The 18181-nt window shown below is 31.4% G+C and overlaps 3 protein-coding genes across 4 annotated transcripts; 1 reads left to right on the top strand and 2 right to left on the bottom strand.

Moving 5' to 3' along the window:
* Positions 134-1819, top strand: LOC109355841 (lateral signaling target protein 2 homolog). Its single transcript, XM_019599079.1, has one exon. It carries the CDS (start codon positions 295-297, stop codon positions 1699-1701), a length of 1407 nt encoding a protein of 468 aa, XP_019454624.1. The 5' UTR covers positions 134-294; the 3' UTR covers positions 1702-1819.
* On the bottom strand, positions 3172-7101 carry LOC109357492. The gene is made up of 6 exons (XM_019601481.1): positions 6795-7101; positions 4767-5094; positions 4192-4276; positions 3850-3936; positions 3506-3754; positions 3172-3365 (listed from the first exon to the last, which is right to left on the bottom strand). The coding sequence occupies exons 1-6, from the start codon at positions 6971-6973 to the stop codon at positions 3289-3291; spliced, it is 1005 nt and encodes a 334-aa protein (XP_019457026.1). The 5' UTR covers positions 6974-7101; the 3' UTR covers positions 3172-3288.
* On the bottom strand, positions 8553-14428 carry LOC109355929 (pyruvate kinase 1, cytosolic-like). Of its 2 annotated transcripts, XM_019599218.1 has the most exons (16): positions 14322-14428; positions 14101-14197; positions 13148-13401; positions 12701-12778; positions 12329-12460; positions 12123-12203; positions 11907-11978; positions 11707-11796; positions 11475-11619; positions 10891-10979; positions 10497-10592; positions 10110-10177; positions 9855-9954; positions 9570-9614; positions 9129-9188; positions 8553-8843 (listed from the first exon to the last, which is right to left on the bottom strand). In XM_019599218.1, the coding sequence occupies exons 1-16, from the start codon at positions 14388-14390 to the stop codon at positions 8691-8693; spliced, it is 1629 nt and encodes a 542-aa protein (XP_019454763.1). In that variant the 5' UTR covers positions 14391-14428; the 3' UTR covers positions 8553-8690. The 2 variants fall into 2 exon arrangements, with proteins under 2 accessions (XP_019454763.1, XP_019454764.1); XM_019599219.1 differs by lacking the exon at positions 9570-9614.

Raw genomic sequence — 18181 nt, 5'->3', positions numbered from 1 at the left:
TATATATATATATATATATATATGTTATATCATGTAACTATATATATATTATATCCTTGTCCCCCTTCACAGTTCACACCAATCTAACACATCAACTTTCATGTAATGTCATTTCTAACTCTTTCTTTTTTTGCTTTCTATCTTTCCAAAATATGCATGCAGTCTTTGTTTGTGTAACCTGATTCCAAAAAATTCCATTAGAAGTTCTCATTCATAGTTTTAATTTTCTCAAAAAATCTTGATCCTTGTTTGATAGAAATTTTGGTGAACTTTTTCTTTTTTGAGGTGTTAATTATGGAACCTAATGGACTAAGTAGTGGAATGTTTCCTAGTATTTCTACTGGATTGCTAGGAGTAGAAAACCCTTCAAAACAACAACAACAACAACAAAACCTTCAAAATCAGCATAACCCTCACCATTTGCATCATCACTCTCAAATTGTTTCCTATGTTTCAAACCATGACACTGACACAAATCCACAACAATCACTCAAACATGGGTATAACCCCTTTTCAGCCAAAACCAACAACAACAACAACAACAAGCCACAAAGCACTAACATGAGTGATGAAGATGATAGCTCCAGTGACAAGAGAAAAGTGTCACCATGGCATAGAATGAAATGGACTGATGCAATGGTAAGGCTCTTAATAATGGCTGTTTATTACATTGGTGATGAAGCTGGTACTTCAGAAGGTACTACTACTCATGATTCCACAGGGAAAAAGAAAGTTTCTGGTTTAATGCTTCAGAAGAAAGGGAAATGGAAATCAGTGTCAAGGGCTATGATGGAAAAAGGGTTTTATGTATCTCCTCAGCAATGTGAAGACAAGTTCAATGACTTGAACAAAAGATACAAAAGAGTCAATGATATTCTAGGAAAAGGAACTGCATGTAGGGTTGTGGAAAATCAAAACTTGATGGATACAATGGATTTATCACCAAAGTTGAAAGAAGAAGTTAGAAAGCTTCTCAACTCCAAACACCTTTTCTTTAGAGAAATGTGTGCTTACCATAATAGTTGTGGTCATGGAAGCAACAACAATAACACTGGTTCTAACTCTACTTTGCAACAATCAGCAGAAGTTATAAGTGTAACTGAGCCATCACAATCTCAGCCAGAACAGCAACAACAGCAACAATGTTTTCATTCATCAGAAAATGGTGTAGGGAATATGAGGATATTGAAAGGAAGAAATGGTGTAGAGTTAGAAGATGATTCTGATGAATCTGATGAGTCTGGTGAGTATTCTGAAGAGGAAGAAGATGAGTCAAATGAAGTTGGATCAAGGGGTCAAGTAGATCATGAAGATGAAACTGAAGTAAGAAAGAGAATAAAGAAAGGAGGGTTATATGTACCATCATCAACAATACAAAATTTGAGTAGTGAGTTAAATGGTGTAGTGCATGATGGAGGAAAAAGTGTTTGGGAGAAAAAAGTGTGGATGAAGAAGAGAATGATGCAGTTAGAGGAGCAGAAAGTGAGTTATGAAGTGGAATCATTTGAGCTTGAAAAACAAAGGTTGAGATGGGTAAGGTATAGTAGTAAGAAAGAGAGAGGAATGGAGAGAGATAAACTTGAGAATGAAAGAAAGAGATTGGAAAATGAGAGAATGGTTTTGATTATTAGACAAATGGAAGTTGAGTTGATGAATGTTCAGAAGCAGAAGCAACAACAGCAGCAACATTCTTCTACCTAGACATGAAGAAATTGCAGTACTTGTAGATTATGTGAAAGTTAATTCTAGTTGAAAAATGTTTGTACTATGATTGTATCATTGTATCTAAAAGAGTTTTTGTTTTTGTTTATTTTGTTAATGCTACCTATCTTTAGTTTAATTAAATATGAATCCCTTCATATTAGATTAATGTGAGAATTAAGGTTGATTATATTTAGGATCCGATAAAAGACAAATATGATTTTCTCGGAATGTTAGAGAAATAGCTTGTCTTCTTCTAGAGAAATGACAACATATATAATGAACTTATTTTGTGTTAAGTGGTGCCAAGAGGCAACAACAACCTAATGCAAAATTGTTTTGTATTTTTTGAAGAATGGAGCAAGAGGACAAAAAGTATGCATATCTTTGGAAAATGTTTTTACTTATTTTTGGTTTATAAGTTTTAACTTAGTTTATAAAAACTTATAAACAAAGGGAAAAAAGTAAAATTTATCTCTTCATTTTGATTGGTTGATTTTTTTCTTGGTTAGAGTTAAGCCACGAGCACTACTTGATTATGGTTCAAAAGCATTTTAATATATTTATTTTATTTATATGAGGTGATGCATATATGGTGACCGCATGTTAATACTAAAGTAACTAATTAAAATAGTATAAATGAATACAATAACATGAATTGAACAATTATAATGCCTAGTGTAAAATTTGATAAAATAAAATGAATTGAACAAGTGTAAATTTTGAAGGATTATTTGTTTACATTTTAAACTTGTAATATTGAAGAAAATATCTAGAAATTGTTCTATTTTTTATTATTCAAAATATTAGGTTCACATTTTTTCTAAGCTGTATCTATATATTATCTTCCTATCTTAGTTTAACAATATCTCAATCTTATAAAAAAAATATTAGTTTTCTTTTTGACAATTTTAATAAATCATATTATCATTTAACCAACTATGTCCTAGAAAGAGGATAACATGCTTACTCTATTAAGCATGTTAACATGCTAATATTGTAAAATAAACATGTACCACCAATTACTTCCTACTACATAACTGATTACTATTAGTCTAGTGGTGTAAGATCTCATTAGATCCTTAAAATGATTAAAAGGTCAAGGGTTCGATTATTGTAAGTAACACTTGTTGAAAGGGACAATCACGCACCACAAAAAAGATTAGTTTCTTGTCCAAAAAGGGTAAAGGAATACATGATAGAACAAAAAAAAAAGACTACATAAGTGGGTGTCTCCATTTTTCCTTGGTTTGAGTGTTAGGACACATTGATTTTACTCATATTATACAAGATTAAAGATCAATATCCACTTTCATAAACTCCTTACGCCTAAGATAAGGGAATACCATTGATTAACATTAAACAAAAAATACATTGCAGTGTAACAATAGCTTAGGGGCTGTATTATTAGTAGTTTTTGTAACAAAGTCACAATCATGAGAAAAATTCTAGAATGTCTTCAGCAGAAAATGAGTTATACCAACTTTTAGTTAGCTCAATCTATGTGGCATATAAATACAGCAAAATTTATAAGATACACAAGTTATTTGAAGCAGGTAAAGAATCAGTTAGTAAATTTAACTGGCACTAAAGATTCACTTTAAATACTTGATCAGCACAAAATGCTACAATAATGGGACCAGCCAAATCACCAGCAGCACAACCTGAAGAATAATAGCACTGAATTAGCCTCGGGAAGTGAAACAAACAGGAATGATTTCTACACAATTCAACCACAAAAACTTCAGTGATTAGCATATATGTTCTATTTTCGGATTGTGTTGTGTTTATGAGCAAAGCTTACCAATCCACTGGCCAAGTGATGGACGAACAATGGTCGCGCCAATTCCCGCTCCGATGGAGGCAAAAATTAAAGACGAAGAACACCGAACTGAAGCAATGAAAACCTTCTGCCCAAGAAGTCCAACTTGCTTGGTTTTATCAACATCGTTATCATTGTCCTCATCCTTAGACTTGAAGATGGAATTAAAGAAACGATATAATTCAATGCCTACTTGGACAAGCCATGATGCTGCAACTCCTAGCATGTGTCCTGTGTACAAACAAAGAAATAGTTGGCACAAGATAATTGAAATCTAAAGCTCAAGAAATCTCATAATGAACAGATAAGGGATGGATCACTTTGACCTCTGAAAGTTGTTCTGCTCACACTGAAAGAGTAAACCAAAGTAGGCAATTTCCTTCCAGCTTTGCGAGTAGCTGATCTCGGGACATCTGTATAAGAACTCACAAAATAACCGCGAATAAGATAACTTCGAAAGAACACAACAACAACAACAACCAAACCTTTATCCCACTAGATAGAGTCGGCTGAATGATTTTGGAGAGAACACAATATCAAACAAATGTCTCTCCCACCCATAAAGTTTTAATCGACTTGTCAGGAGTAAATACTAACTTAATATGTATATGCAAGGGCATCTAATTACTAAAATATAGCTTTACTCGGGAACAGTTTCAGAAACATACCTTTAAGAAGTTTCCATGCCATTCTTTGTGAAACATAATGAACAGCAATTCTTTCTAAAATCCTTCTAGTGGTAACAACACTTGTCTGCAACACACATTAAAGCAACATTTAAATTGTCAACCAACTTTTAAACATAGTAAGAAACACAAAGAGAAACATAATGAAAGATGCATAGTGTTGATCCACACAGAATAGAGCATAACGAAGAAACATTTAAAAAATCTTATTGCTTGAATAAAACTGCAATTTATATGCTAAGACTAGCCTAATTAAGGAAATAAGTAAACCTGTAAAAAAATCTCTCAATTGATATAAACTATCTTAATTCATACTATGAAATAAAATACTAATAATAATACGAGCAAATTTTCTGATAATAAAAAGAATCTCCTAATATTACAGCACTAAATGACAAATCACTCAATGCAATTTCATAGTTGTCAAGAACAAAAAAGGGCGGCCTAATGCAGAGACTCCCACTTAGTGGGATCTGGGGATGGTAAATGTACGTAATCTTACCATCACAAGTGGAGATGATGTTTCCGGGATTTGAACAGAGAAAAAATAATCTTACCTCGCGTATGATTTGCTTCACTGATTTTTTGAAGGGAACAACCAGATCAACTTGATGTTCTCTATTGTCCTCCAGGAAATCTTCATCATCTTCCATTTCGGCACGGGGCTCCAAAAGAGGCAAATAGAACATCAAGAATGACCTTATGGAAGTCATTGTAAAGGACCTCAATTCAAAAGCAGAGAATAGGGGTTTAAGTTCCACATTGTACTGCTTGGTACTATATCTTAGAGCATCATAGTTATTAATCCTCCAAGGTGCACTCTGTGTAGTAGAAACGTAATCTTCAGATAATGCAGCGCCAGCATCACAGTATGCAACCGGTGACCTGAAAAGTGATATTGTTGCTAAGTGCTAAATGTAAATATATACTCAATCTCAAGGTTAAAACAAAGTAGGATAGTCATCTCCATATACAACAACAAATTACACTATCCCTCAAGATTTGTCTTGAATTAAGTGCAACAACTTTAAAACCCTACATTATGCGCCCCTCGTGTTTCAAAAAATATACGTTTCACCAAAAACCCTCTTGAAGATTCAAAAGGACTGCAAGAGGTAAAAATTTATTTAGAACTGGTGAAAGGATATGATACATTGCAGATTATTTTCTTCGCCAAAAAATATCAACTGGATATCCCATTTTGATGTTTTCTCATATATGTACAAATAATAGTTGTTTATCCACTGTTTCTTTTTCTTGAAACTTACCCACATATTACAGAATCTTGTCCAAGCTATGGTTTATTCAATCTCGATGCATCTTGGTAAGATCCATGTATTTTAGGAGAAAAACAATCATTTGTATGTCTTCAAAACTTGTAAGGGTATATGAAGGATTTTAACATTTGTGTGCCAAAGTTGATTCAAATGATAAACTTTAAGGGGCAAAGTGTAACTTAACCCAAATATAACAGAAAGAATAATGGCTGAAGGCTTAAAGGATTAAAATAGTGTCCAACTAATGTCCAAATTTAAAACAAAGAACCACAAATAAGTATCACATATAATAAAATTCAATTACTTAGAGTAGACCATCAATTACTTAGAGTAGACCATCAATTACTTATTCTGACAGAGAGAGAACACAGAAGTTGGTTTACTGTGCTTATCATTATTTTACTATACTACAACTCGAAACACAACTTCAATTGCCCATAAAATTTTCATTCTTTCTTTCCTCTAAAACCCTAAAATTGAGTTAACGATAACTCATTTAGATATGCTACATATATTTCTGTGGTCCCTTCTCCCTTGGGCAAGTCAATGGAAAATATGAGTTGTGATAGTAACAGAATGTTATCCTAAATTCTAATGCATAATATCTTCTTTAGAAGAAAAGAGAGAAAATTTAAACAACTTCGCCAAAGAGTCTGATAAGTAATATCTACGACGTTCCTTCAGCTAACTAGCTCACGAGAACCTGCAAAAGCACCAAATTCAACCTCAATGTTTATACCAAGCAAATCCTGCTTCTCTTAAAGACCATGTCCCTGTAATGAGGCAAGTGTCAATCTAATATTATAATATCTCTCACACTAACATAATTCTCTTATTTCCTCTACATACCACGGACCGAAATCACCATAACGTGTACCAAGGACCAAAATCACCATATCGTGTACCAAGGACCGAAATCACCATATCGTGTACCACATACCGGATTCGCCATAAAGGTCTCATGTAAAAAGTAACGAACCACACACCCACCCAAGTGAACCACCTACCCACACCTCTACCGCGTACAATGTAAATATGATTTCTCCCCTAACCAGTTCACAACCCTATCAAGTAAACAATCATAACATCAAAATAAACTGATCCACTCCAGTTAAATAACAGAATAACACTCATTAAATCCTATAATTTCAAAATACCCCATTTCACACATAAACCTCGGCGTTGAACATATGAACCAAATCAAATCCTAACAATCATCAAATACCAAATCACATAAGAGTCAACCAATCAAATCCTCCAAAACAATAAAAATGAAATAAAAAGGTTAAGATAAGAATCATAACATACCCAAAGAAAGCCCTTGAATAAAAAGTGGTTCCTGCAACAAAAGAAGCAGCGGTTGCAGCAGCAGATGCAGAGAATAAGGAAGAAGAAGAATGAAAAGTAGGTGAAGAGTGCAATCCAGAAGTGCTAAGATTGATATGGTTTTTTCTCCATAGATCTAAAAGTAACGCTATTCCCGCCATTGTTGAAACTTGAGTGATTAGAAGGAAGAATAAATCATTGCCCAATAACCTAAAACAGAAAAAGATTGAAACTTTCACACACTAGTGGAAGAACAGATATTGGGTCGGGTTGATCAATTCAAACGAATTGGGTAGATACTTATTTGCAATAAACCGAATCAACTAGTTCAAAATTCAAATCGGGTTAATCTAAGTTTATGACCCAAATAAGTTTGACTAAAAAAAAGATAATTAGTTAAATTTGAGTATCTTATTAGATAATCTTATTAAATGAATTATCTATTACAAACATTAAAATTAATATGATATATATCCTATTTAATAATTTTCAATAAAACTAATTTGAAATACTAAAAAAATAGGACATGTATTATAATTTTAATGACGTTAGGAAATAATTTATCTCCTAATATAATCAAATATTTTATTTTTTATATTTTAACTCGTTAAATTTATAATATATATATATATATATTAGAAATTTTATAATAAATAAACTTATAATCTTATTAGTGTTTTAGAAGTGCTACAATTACAAAATATTTAAATATAAAAAGTGCTTATATTATTCAAGGTGCATGATCTTACATTATCATGTGATTACAAATAAAATATGATGGATCTATTGAAACTATTTTATCCTACTAAAATTTAAGTATATATCTTTTAATATATGTAAAAAAATATGATGATTTGTATAATATATTTTAAAAGTGAATAATATATTGGAGGTAACACGATATCCCAATTTGAATATTTAAATATGAGCTGAATTGAACAACCGATAAACTTAATGAAGTTAAAATCAAGCTAAAAAGTAGTTCATATTAAATTTGGTTTATATTTAGGGTTGAAGAATATCTTATCAAATCTAGCCAAGTTGAATTAGATTCAGCATCAGTCATTTTTTCATGTAGTTTTCATTGACATTATGTGGCATAATTTGTGTATAGTTGTTTAAGGGGTTAACCTAGGTCATCCATTTTTTGTCAATAGTTTGGAGTTAGCAACTGTTTATGGAAAGTGGAGACAAATCTATTGACCCAATTGTTAACATTTGAAGATTGTGTAAATTCCAGCTTATTTGAAGATTGTGCATCATACTTAACAATTTCATTCATAATTAGACATCAAGTGCATATTTTATTTAGGAAAGATTATTTCTCAAAAAATTATCACAACTTTAAATTATAAGCTGACTTAAACACAAAATAAGTTAATCTGTGCATTCATAAACTGCTAATTCAGACATTCAGTATAACGTACAATTGCCTTTAGAGAACACAACCTATTAGCATCATTACCTTGACCTATAAGGTACCATCAATACCAAATAAACTTGTTCACAAAATTGTAGAATTTGGCATCAAGGGCACATTTCCCAAATTTAAACTTATATAAAGTGCGACCCAGTTTATGAGGCGTAGCTAAATATGATTCTGTGAGGATAAATGTATACAACCTTACCCTCATAAGTGAAGATACCGTTCACAAAATTGAAACCCTTAACCTTCGGGTTACAAGGCAAGCAACTTTACCGTTGTACTGAGTCTCGCTAGCATCGACATTCTTTTATTCCATCAACAAAATATAACTACCCACCAAAACTAGTGGAGATAACCTAAATCTTTAAAGCAGAATGACCTGCTACTACCAAAATTTTGGTGAAGACCAAAAACCAAAACATAGCCTAAAACTGTAGTTGGATAAATGCACTTTAATCTTCGAGCTCGATAATCTTGACAACAGATGCATCACCAACTTTCTGGCAAACAACAACTCGATCATGCGACTTTATAACTCCTTTTGATTTTCCATGATCAAGCGCAACCTTCAGAATGGACTCGTTTGTTGCACTAGTTGACTCGGCCTGTACGTAGAGAATGAAAAGAGTATTAGATTCACAACTATTATGTCTCAGATCATTATGTGATGTGTTGCTTATTAAGCAGCGTGTGTATGAAGAATGAAGCTTAAGTTTCAACAGCATAGCCACAAATTATCATAAGGAGCCAACCATGAACATGATCGTTATGCGTGTGCGCATGCATGTGTGTTCGCGTGCGAGTGCGTGTGTGTTCGCGTGCATTGCACACCATAAACTCATCAATCAAAAACAATAATCGTGTAGAAGTCCGAGATATCAATAGCTTACAGGATGACGAGGATCGGCAAGCATGGGAAAGAGACCTCTAACGATAAGTGATTGCCTTGCCTGTGTCACAAACTGAACTATAAGTCCATAAACAATACAAAATAATGTAGACAACACATTATACATCCTGCTAAATATAAGTTTGTAATCATTAGATGGAACAAAACGTGTCCAAATCCAACCCAGTACAGCACCTTCCGAAGGCTCAATTTATCGCTGCATTGTATTTACAGAGGATAGAATAATTACAGCTTGGAAACTTGACATTTAGTTATATGTACTCTAGTTGATACATGTATATAAAAAAATGTATTGTAGAAAAAATAGTTATTATTGAGAATATTTCACAGAAAAATAATATTGCAATATATATAATATATATATATATATATATATATATATCCACATATAAAACATATAGGAGAGTGGTATATTAATTACATTAGTTGTAAATAAGCTTTCCCACATACGAGTTCCTACTTGGTCCTGGAAAGGGAAACAAGAAACAACAGAATAAAGTGTTCTTATTTAGCAATATACAGCACAAAAAATTGTCGGATTTTGGGCGAATTCATTTTGCAGAAAATGTTGTTCATTAGTCATTGGTGTAAAGCTAAATTTTTTATTTACGCCAGCAGATTTTAACCGAACTTTTCACGAATCCCTCCAGAGTTTAAATTAAGCAATTCAAGAGGATAAGCTGCAGACGAGACAAAAAAATCCAACCTCGAAAGCTCCAATGAAGCTCCATTTTAGTTGATTTGTTACAATTCGGGGGATCACAACTGAGAGAACTGGCATTGTTGGCCTATACTTCGCTATCAATCTGCAAAGTGAAGCGAACAAAAATCAATACGGATATACAATGACACACTGTGTTGATTTTCTTGAATCAAACCCAATTTGAGAGATGCTAATTAGTTCAGTTCTAAAATATACTAAATGTCAACATATTCGTGTCAAACTATTCAGAAACAAAACCTTGCAGCTCTTCCGGATGAAGTGAAGCAAATGATAGCAGAGGCCTTCACCTTAATACCTGCTCGAACCTAAACACATAAAGATAAAAGATGAAAAACCAACCATCAAGACAACAAAGCAAAATCAATCGATAAAAACGACTTATAACAGCCAGCTATGCACTACAAACTCAAAAAAGTGGTTGGATGCATGAGGCTCCAACTATTGTATGCCGTAACCCCGTGAGAGTAGAGGCTGTTATTGCAACTAGAACTCGTGACCATCGTGTCACAAGTCAACAACCGAAAACAACCTTATAACACACCAAGAGTCCAAGGCTCAGTCTCTCATGCACTAGGGGAATTACAAAATAAAATTAGTATAAGGGAAAGATTAAAACGTAGTTACCGCAGTGGATGCAATAGATTCCAAGTGGGTCATGGGTTCTCCAACATGTTTGACTGTCTTCTTAAAATAGAGGTCTTGATTGAAAACTTTCTCAGCCTGAAAGAACGCATATTCAGATACCGGATTCACATAAGTAATGCTACACTAGTATAAAAAACAATCCATAAGAAGGCATAAACAATAGAAAGAACGCATATTCAGATCAATAACAAAAGTTAGACAAGTAATTTCCAGATTCAGATATATATCAATTCCAAATTCATTAACAGAACAAAGCTCATGCTCCAATACAATATATATAATTATTGATATGAAATTTTCCATAAAATCTGAATCAACATAAAAACAAATATGAAGCATCAACCAAAATTAGAGAGCAGCGAAATGCACTTACCTCTGAACAAATTTTGCCAACAGTAGAAATAGTCTCAACAGGGTATAACCCTCGTAAAGTCTCGGCACCCAGAAGTATTGCATCACTTCCTATATATTTATTAGTAACAGATCAATCAATATCCATTAAGTGGGTCTTACTAAATCATACAGGATAAGCATCGATAGAAAGAATTTTGTGCAGGGTAAAAATCTGCGCAAAAAACGACAAAAATTCTTGACTGCCTTTATCAATTACCTACTGAAGGTTCCTGGGTAGCATGCAAAGAATTATCCGAAGTTACAATATTCTACACAATTTAGATACGTTAACAAACTCGAAAGTTACAATATTCCACACAATTGTACCACCAGGCTCTAATATCTACTGAAAGCCATAACTTTGCAGAAATTAATAGAGATGGTGATGATTTCAGTGAACTAAATATAAACTTGAAGGAAGAGAGAGATTGCTGAGTGTCTTCGATGAATGAAAATCAACCATAAAAGATTACTGGAGAACATGCTAACTAATATTAACAGAAGTTACAGAACAATGTAGTAGCCACCGACATAACTAGTGGTATCATATGACCAATGACTTACCATCTAAAACAGCATTGGCAACATCAGTGGCTTCTGCACGAGTTGGTCGTAAGTTGTCCGTCATGCTATCCACAACACGTGTAACAACAGCTGGTTTCCCGGCCATATTACACTTGTAAAGGGCAGATTTTTGAAACAAAAACACCTACAAAAGTAAATGGCAGTTGATTAACATCTCAGTTTCAGTCATGGTCATATAGTTGTCATAAAGGGCATCGAAACCAGATCTAACCTTCTCGGGTGGAAGATCGATGCCCAAATTCCCACGGGAAAGGATAATGCCATCTGCTTCTTGTAGAATCTCATCAAAATGGGTCAATCCCTAAAAGGAAACGTGGATGTACATATGCAATTAAATCAGCATAGCTGATAAGAATCTAATTAACAGAGAAACCAAGTTTGGCTAGGAAACTACGGAAAAATGCGAATCACCTCAACATTTTCAATCTTCGCCAAAATTTGAGTCTGGCTGAGATCGCCTAACTTAGAAAGGAACTCACGGGCCTGCATTTCAATTTTCAAACACATAAAAGTCTATCAATAGAAAGCCTAAAAGAGCACGAAAAAACTTAAATTTGAATAACCAATTACAAAAAATTTAGATGACTAAAGACGAAACCAAAGTAAAGGACATGGATCACAAATTACTTGGCGAACATCTTCAGCATGCCTAGTATATGACAACGACAGAAAATCAATTTTGTTTTTTACTCCCCAGGTGCTTATAACCTGCAGAAAAATAAAATATGATATACCCCAGATATTTATCGAAACGTATATTTGCCGGTGCGAAGTCTCTACATGTTTGATGACAAGTAAATCATTGGAACATGCAAGTGGAAAGCAGAAATTACCTCCTTGTCTTTCTCAGAGAGGGTTGGCAAATCGATATGAATTTGAGAGGCGTGCAAAGTGAACATTGACCCAGCCAATGTTGCCGAATTCTTAATAGTACAAACGACATCCTTCCCTTTGACATTAGCTACCTGCATAGTTTCACATAGAATTCATCATCCATGTAGCCATGTACGACAAGAACTATTCTTGTTTATGCCAACCTAGGCCTTACTATATGTATTGAGAATATTGCTTTTAAAAATTAATTTCATTTACACAAAATCAATAGTTCGGTCCAGATTAAACAAAAATACTGAAGAACCCTACAACAATGGCATTGAAAATTATATCTCGGAATAATTTTTCCTTCCGAGTCCGATTTATAGTACCTCAAGCCATACAGAAGTAGTTTCACTTCCTGTAAACAAGTATTGACCAACAAAAATGGTGTCTCCCTTCTTCACTGACTGTAAACAATGAGAGTAAAAATGAAGATTAGGTTCAAACCAAAGATTGGATTAAAAAATGAACGCAAGCAAGTAACAAACTACAATTAAAGCTAAAGGCACCTAAGGAGTAATGATATTTCAAACGACGTTTTGGAATCCACTAAACGCTGGAATTTAATGCTTGTAACCTCACAAGCAAGATCAAAATAGCATAAATAGCTGAAATTTATAGCTAATATCAACTAATGAACCCATTTAAGATGGTGCAGTTGACTGAAATCCAATCAAGCACATAGCAGCACATGCAACAAAAGCGCAAAATTGATTTACATTAACAAATGATTGAGTGACATGATAAGATGACAAGGTCGTCGAAACGGAATTCACCTTGGCTAGTCCATCAAAGTTGATAGGCAGTGTTTCTGAAGAGGCTTCTTGTCCTTCATGAGGAGTGAGGACAACCTCAGCATCTTCTTGAAGGGAGATAGGTGTCTCAGTTTTGTTAACAACCTGCATCTCTGCACCGACCGTGTCGAGCATAACAGCACAGAGCTTCCTGGTATTCTTGATAGCAGCCTTCAAATTCTCCAAAGTCTCCTGGTGATAATCAGGGTCGCCCCAAGAGAAGTCGAACCGAGCCACTGCAATTATAATAAACCATTGCATTTGCACATTGCCACACTTAAAAGAGTTGATCTTATAAATGATTGCTTAATTTGTAGAGGTAAAGGGATAATAAGAAAACTATAGATGATAACAAAGGATTATATGTTTCGATAGTTTGTCTATTGACACGAACTATGATACATCATTATAACGTCTTTTGATTCATGTATTTCACCCACTCGGTGAAAAAAGAAACTTGGTTGTTGTTGTTTACACATTTTCGTAACAACTTGGATATTTGTACAACTAGAGTTGATACTCACTCACATTCTCATACAATGAAGCTATTAATTCTAGTTTTATGATAAGGGAAACAACTTCCTCAGGTTAAGACTGCTTACTATTGAAGTATATTGTATCAACGAAATAATAGTGTACGTGAATATATGAGTATTCTGTTTGGGTTGGTTCTAGTCCAAGTTATCCAGTTAGATTTGATTGCCAGATTAGTTAGTTTTACTTCCTTTTGTATAAGGAGTTCGTTGTAACGTTGTAATCCATTCATCCATTCAATAAATGAAATACACAATCATTTGTTTGCTCATCGATTTCTAGTATGTACATCTAGTATCAGTCACGTGCATTGGGTCACCCTTTTACTTTTTTATCGATCTAATATATATATATTGTATATAAAATGATGATGTAGGAAATGGAAAAGATTGAATATATACCAGACATTCCAGCATTGAGACATTCAGAGATAACCTCAAGTGAACGAGATTTAGGACCAAGGGTACCTACAATCTTTGTCATTGCAGGGAAAAAACTCTGCACAATAATAATATACATCATATAATAACATATATATACATATATATATATATATATATATATATATATATAAAAATGAAATAGAAAAGGAATGTTTTTGCATGAAAAAGAAGAAACTAACAGGCTTAGAAGATTCAAGGATGGAAGCCATTCGAATGGGTTCCTCAATAAGCAAATGACCTGAATGCATATTTTCCTTTCCTTACGAAAAAGCACAGAGAAAAACACAACAAGAACCAAATAACCTGAATGCAACATAGACCTAAAGCTCAGGTTGTATTATATATAACAACAATACTAAGCTATTTTATTGCAACCCTGTTTTATTGCTTTGACCACCTTTTTCTTTTCATTTTATATATAAATGTGACATATATCATATTTTTATTCACTAGTGAAGATATCTTTATTCCCCTAGTTATTATTATTACTTTATAATAACCTTATAATACCGTCTAAATAAATTATTTTTATTAAATACTTTATATGAGTTAGTTTATTTTTATGCGGAGTGTGCATGGAAAATTTTCACTACAAAAACCTAATAGTGAAGTGGAATGGGTTGAAGTTAGTATATTAGTGGCATTTTTATTTTGCAATAGAACTCACTAATAAAAATACTTTGTGTTTTTCACGTTTTTACATCATGATTATCTGTATGATGGAAGAAGATAAGTTATCTCATCTGGTTATTGAAATTATGACATTATCATATTTAATTATTTTTTATATAAATATTTTTAAAACTAAACAAAATAATACACATATTATACTTTTATTGGTTTGAATCTTTGTTTATAAGACATTTATTTAGGAGTATTATTGGCCATAACATTATAATATAACTACTTAAGTCTCCATGTGATCATTCATTAAGTTAAATTAACTTTCTATCTCCCTTATTCATCCTTAAATATTAATTTAAACAATTTTTAAGTGAACTTGTTCCTATATCCAAAGAAATTCCAACATGAATCCAATTAGGACAGAACAAGATAAGCACATGTCCAAGTTGGCCCAACACAAAATAACAACTCTAAAATTAAAAATTTATTCATGTGATAAGAATGATAAGCCTAAACATTACTTTGAAGAGACTGAACAAGTGCATCAAAAAGTGTTAATAGGTGATATCCATTAGCCATGAGTTTTGTATAATGAATGGTTCAAAGAATAAATATTTAGAATTTTTTTTGTTTCTATATATATCTTCGCACTTGAGACAATTCTATTTGAGTCGGCAACATTCACAATTACGTGAGGCTAACTCTCTCAGTGAATATTTTTTCTACAAGACTCAAACTTAAGACATTACTTAAGAAGAATCAATTATATATCAATTGAACCAACGTCTATGGGTTAATATTTAGTATTTTGAGGGTTAAAGTGGTAAGTGATTGTTGTGTCTTTACACGAAGAATGAAGTTTGAACATTATTAGAAGAACGTACCCAGTTTTGAAGATTGTCTTTACGCACATCGAATCTCACACCCCATCCCATCATTCTCCTTATTTCTATGGGCTGTCGTTACACTCTTCCATTATGTATCTTTCTTTGGAATTTGGACCATATATTTTCTGTCATAAAATATGCATCATTCTCTGTTTGTTTTTTTTTTGTTTTTTGTTTTTTTTTTGCATATTACTAAGAGTATTTTTTTATCCTTTGAATAAGGAACTAATTCTTTTCCGGAGTGTATGCAATTTTTCTCCATAAATGTCGCTTACAGGAATTGAACTATTGACCTTTTGATTATCTTAAGAATTTAGTGAAGTCTTACGTCACTACATTAACACCTTGTTGATACTCTACATATCTTTTGGTTGTCATTAGTAAAAAAGTATCAAATTAATATATATATTTAATTCATATTTTACTTTTCTGATAAATAAAAATCGAATAATATATAGAGTAATATAAAATCAAACTAGTTGAAATTGTATAGGCATTGGGAGGTTTATATTTTTCATTAAAATTAAGTATGTGAAATTTGTACCTCAAATATTAAAGGAAGATGAATAGTTCAAAGCAAATTATGGTTGTAAAATAATGAGTGCACATTATTTTAAAAAATAATTTAATTATGTAAAAAAGTTTATATTAACATTTTCATAAAAAAAGTTTCATCCATATGTAATATATTTTGTTTTCTTTCTTATTTATTATTTTTATCAAGAACTTAAGTTTAATATATTTTAAATTGACTTAATGCAATGTCTAGGGTAATTCTTATTTCAGTTATTGTTAACTATGATAATATAATAGAATGGTCATTATAATTAAAAAAATATTGAAACAAGTTCATACTAATATAATTAATCAATTCTAAAACAATACTAGCTTTATAAAAACTTTAAAAAACACTAGTTTAAAACAACATAATTATGAAACAACTTAATAAAACTTAAAAAATAGTTTTGAAAGAAGATAAAAAATCTAACCCCATCTATGACAATTTATATATCACAGCTCATCAATAAAATATAACTTATTTAAAAATTATATTATCTATTTTATTTCTACACCTATAAAATGAGATCTAAGTTTTGCCTCATAAACTCAATGGTAGAAAATTTTCCAACAAAGAAAAGGACATGATCAAAATAAAGTCTACAAACACAGAATAATTGCATTTATGTATGCATCATGATTAGTTTTTTTTTATAGTGAATCATCAAATCTATTTACGCGTGCTTAAAAAACTTCTAAAATTAGATCAAATTATAATATTGAGAATAATAATCTCAAACAGCCAAAATGTTGCTTTTAAGTAGAAACTAGCGGGGTACCCGTGCATTTGCACGGGTCGTTTCTTTATTTATGCATAATGCGCAAATAATGTACATATATTTTATAACGTCAATAAATCATATATCGAACCATTATATTTTTTGCATTCATATAGTTGCAATATTAACATTGGTTATTGAGGGTATATGTATAATATTAACATTTATATGCATTTGTATAAGCATTGATTTGTGGAATGTATAATTATAGAAAGTATTTGATTCTAAAATAACTCAATAAATATAATTCAAATTGTATTGGATAATATCTCACCTCTATATTCTCTATATAAAATTATAAATATAAAGACTTTTTATTGCATCAAATTTTTTGTGATTACATTTATAGGTACCATATAAAGTCATAAGGATTTTTAGCATATCTCTTGAATGTTTATTTTTATTTTAGGTTATGTTCATTATGTATAAATATTTGAATATATTTTTAGCATTCAAATATAGTATAATTAAATGTTATTTATTTGATTATGTTTTAGCTAATAATCATTGTATGAAAATAACTCATAAATTAAATATTCATTTCTATTATTTGAAAGATATATTTTTCTATACAACTGTAATATTTTATTATACATATTTTTCTATTAAGTCTGTCATTTTTATAATATACATATTTGAATTAATATTTTTATTGTTGGAATTAAGTTAATTCATATGTATTATTAAATTCATATGTTGTAGATAACTCAATGTACAACACGTTATTGTTTACATTAATTTGTAGTTTCAAATATACTAATAATATTTCAAATCTTTGTGTATTAATTTTACTATTATTGTCTTATCTTATTTTTTTATACCAAATGATTTGATGAGCTATTAGGATGTGATATTTTTTGTAATCTATTTGAAAAACACATTAAGTTGCGATTTCACATGATATTTTTTCTGATAATTTTAATCAAAATAATAAAAATAGAATAATAATTGATTTTTTATTCTTATATATTCCTAATTAAAATACATATATTTTTCATGAATATATCTATTATTGTTATCTTTTAAATAAATAATATAATGATAGTAATTAAATATTTTGAAAATTCTCATTCGTTATATTCTCATATGTTATACTAATATATATTCAAAAATTGTTAAGATTTTTAATCTTCTTAATCTAATATCTTTAATATTCTATTTATGTTATACTTATCATTATTACTATCTTAA

This window comes from Lupinus angustifolius, chromosome LG09 (assembly GCF_001865875.1).
Source record: "Lupinus angustifolius cultivar Tanjil chromosome LG09, LupAngTanjil_v1.0, whole genome shotgun sequence".
NCBI lineage: Eukaryota > Viridiplantae > Streptophyta > Magnoliopsida > Fabales > Fabaceae > Lupinus > Lupinus angustifolius.
Note: the sequence above shows the minus strand (reverse complement) of the source record. Positions and strands in the feature narration are given on the sequence as shown.

Bases quoted from the DNA above. Each gene is read 5' to 3' on its own strand.
- LOC109357492 (XM_019601481.1), bottom strand. From the start codon at position 6,973: ATGGCGGGAATAGCGTTACTTTTAGATCTATGGAGAAAAAACCATATC. The intron at 5,095-6,794 runs GTATGTTATGAT...ATCACTTTTCAG, and splicing joins TATTCAAGGGCTTTCTTTGG to GTCACCGGTTGCATACTGTG. The intron at 3,755-3,849 runs GTCAAAGTGATC...GTTTGTACACAG, and splicing joins GAGCAGAACAACTTTCAGAG to GACACATGCTAGGAGTTGCA.
- LOC109355841 (XM_019599079.1), top strand. From the start codon at position 295: ATGGAACCTAATGGACTAAGTAGTGGAATGTTTCCTAGTATTTCTACT.
- LOC109355929 (XM_019599218.1), bottom strand. From the start codon at position 14,390: ATGCATTCAGGTCATTTGCTTATTGAGGAACCCATTCGAATGGCTTCC. The intron at 14,198-14,321 runs GTTAGTTTCTTC...ATTATTGTGCAG, and splicing joins TCCTTGAATCTTCTAAGCCT to AGTTTTTTCCCTGCAATGAC. The intron at 9,955-10,109 runs GTTTTGTTTCTG...TTCACTTTGCAG, and splicing joins TCATCCGGAAGAGCTGCAAG to ATTGATAGCGAAGTATAGGC.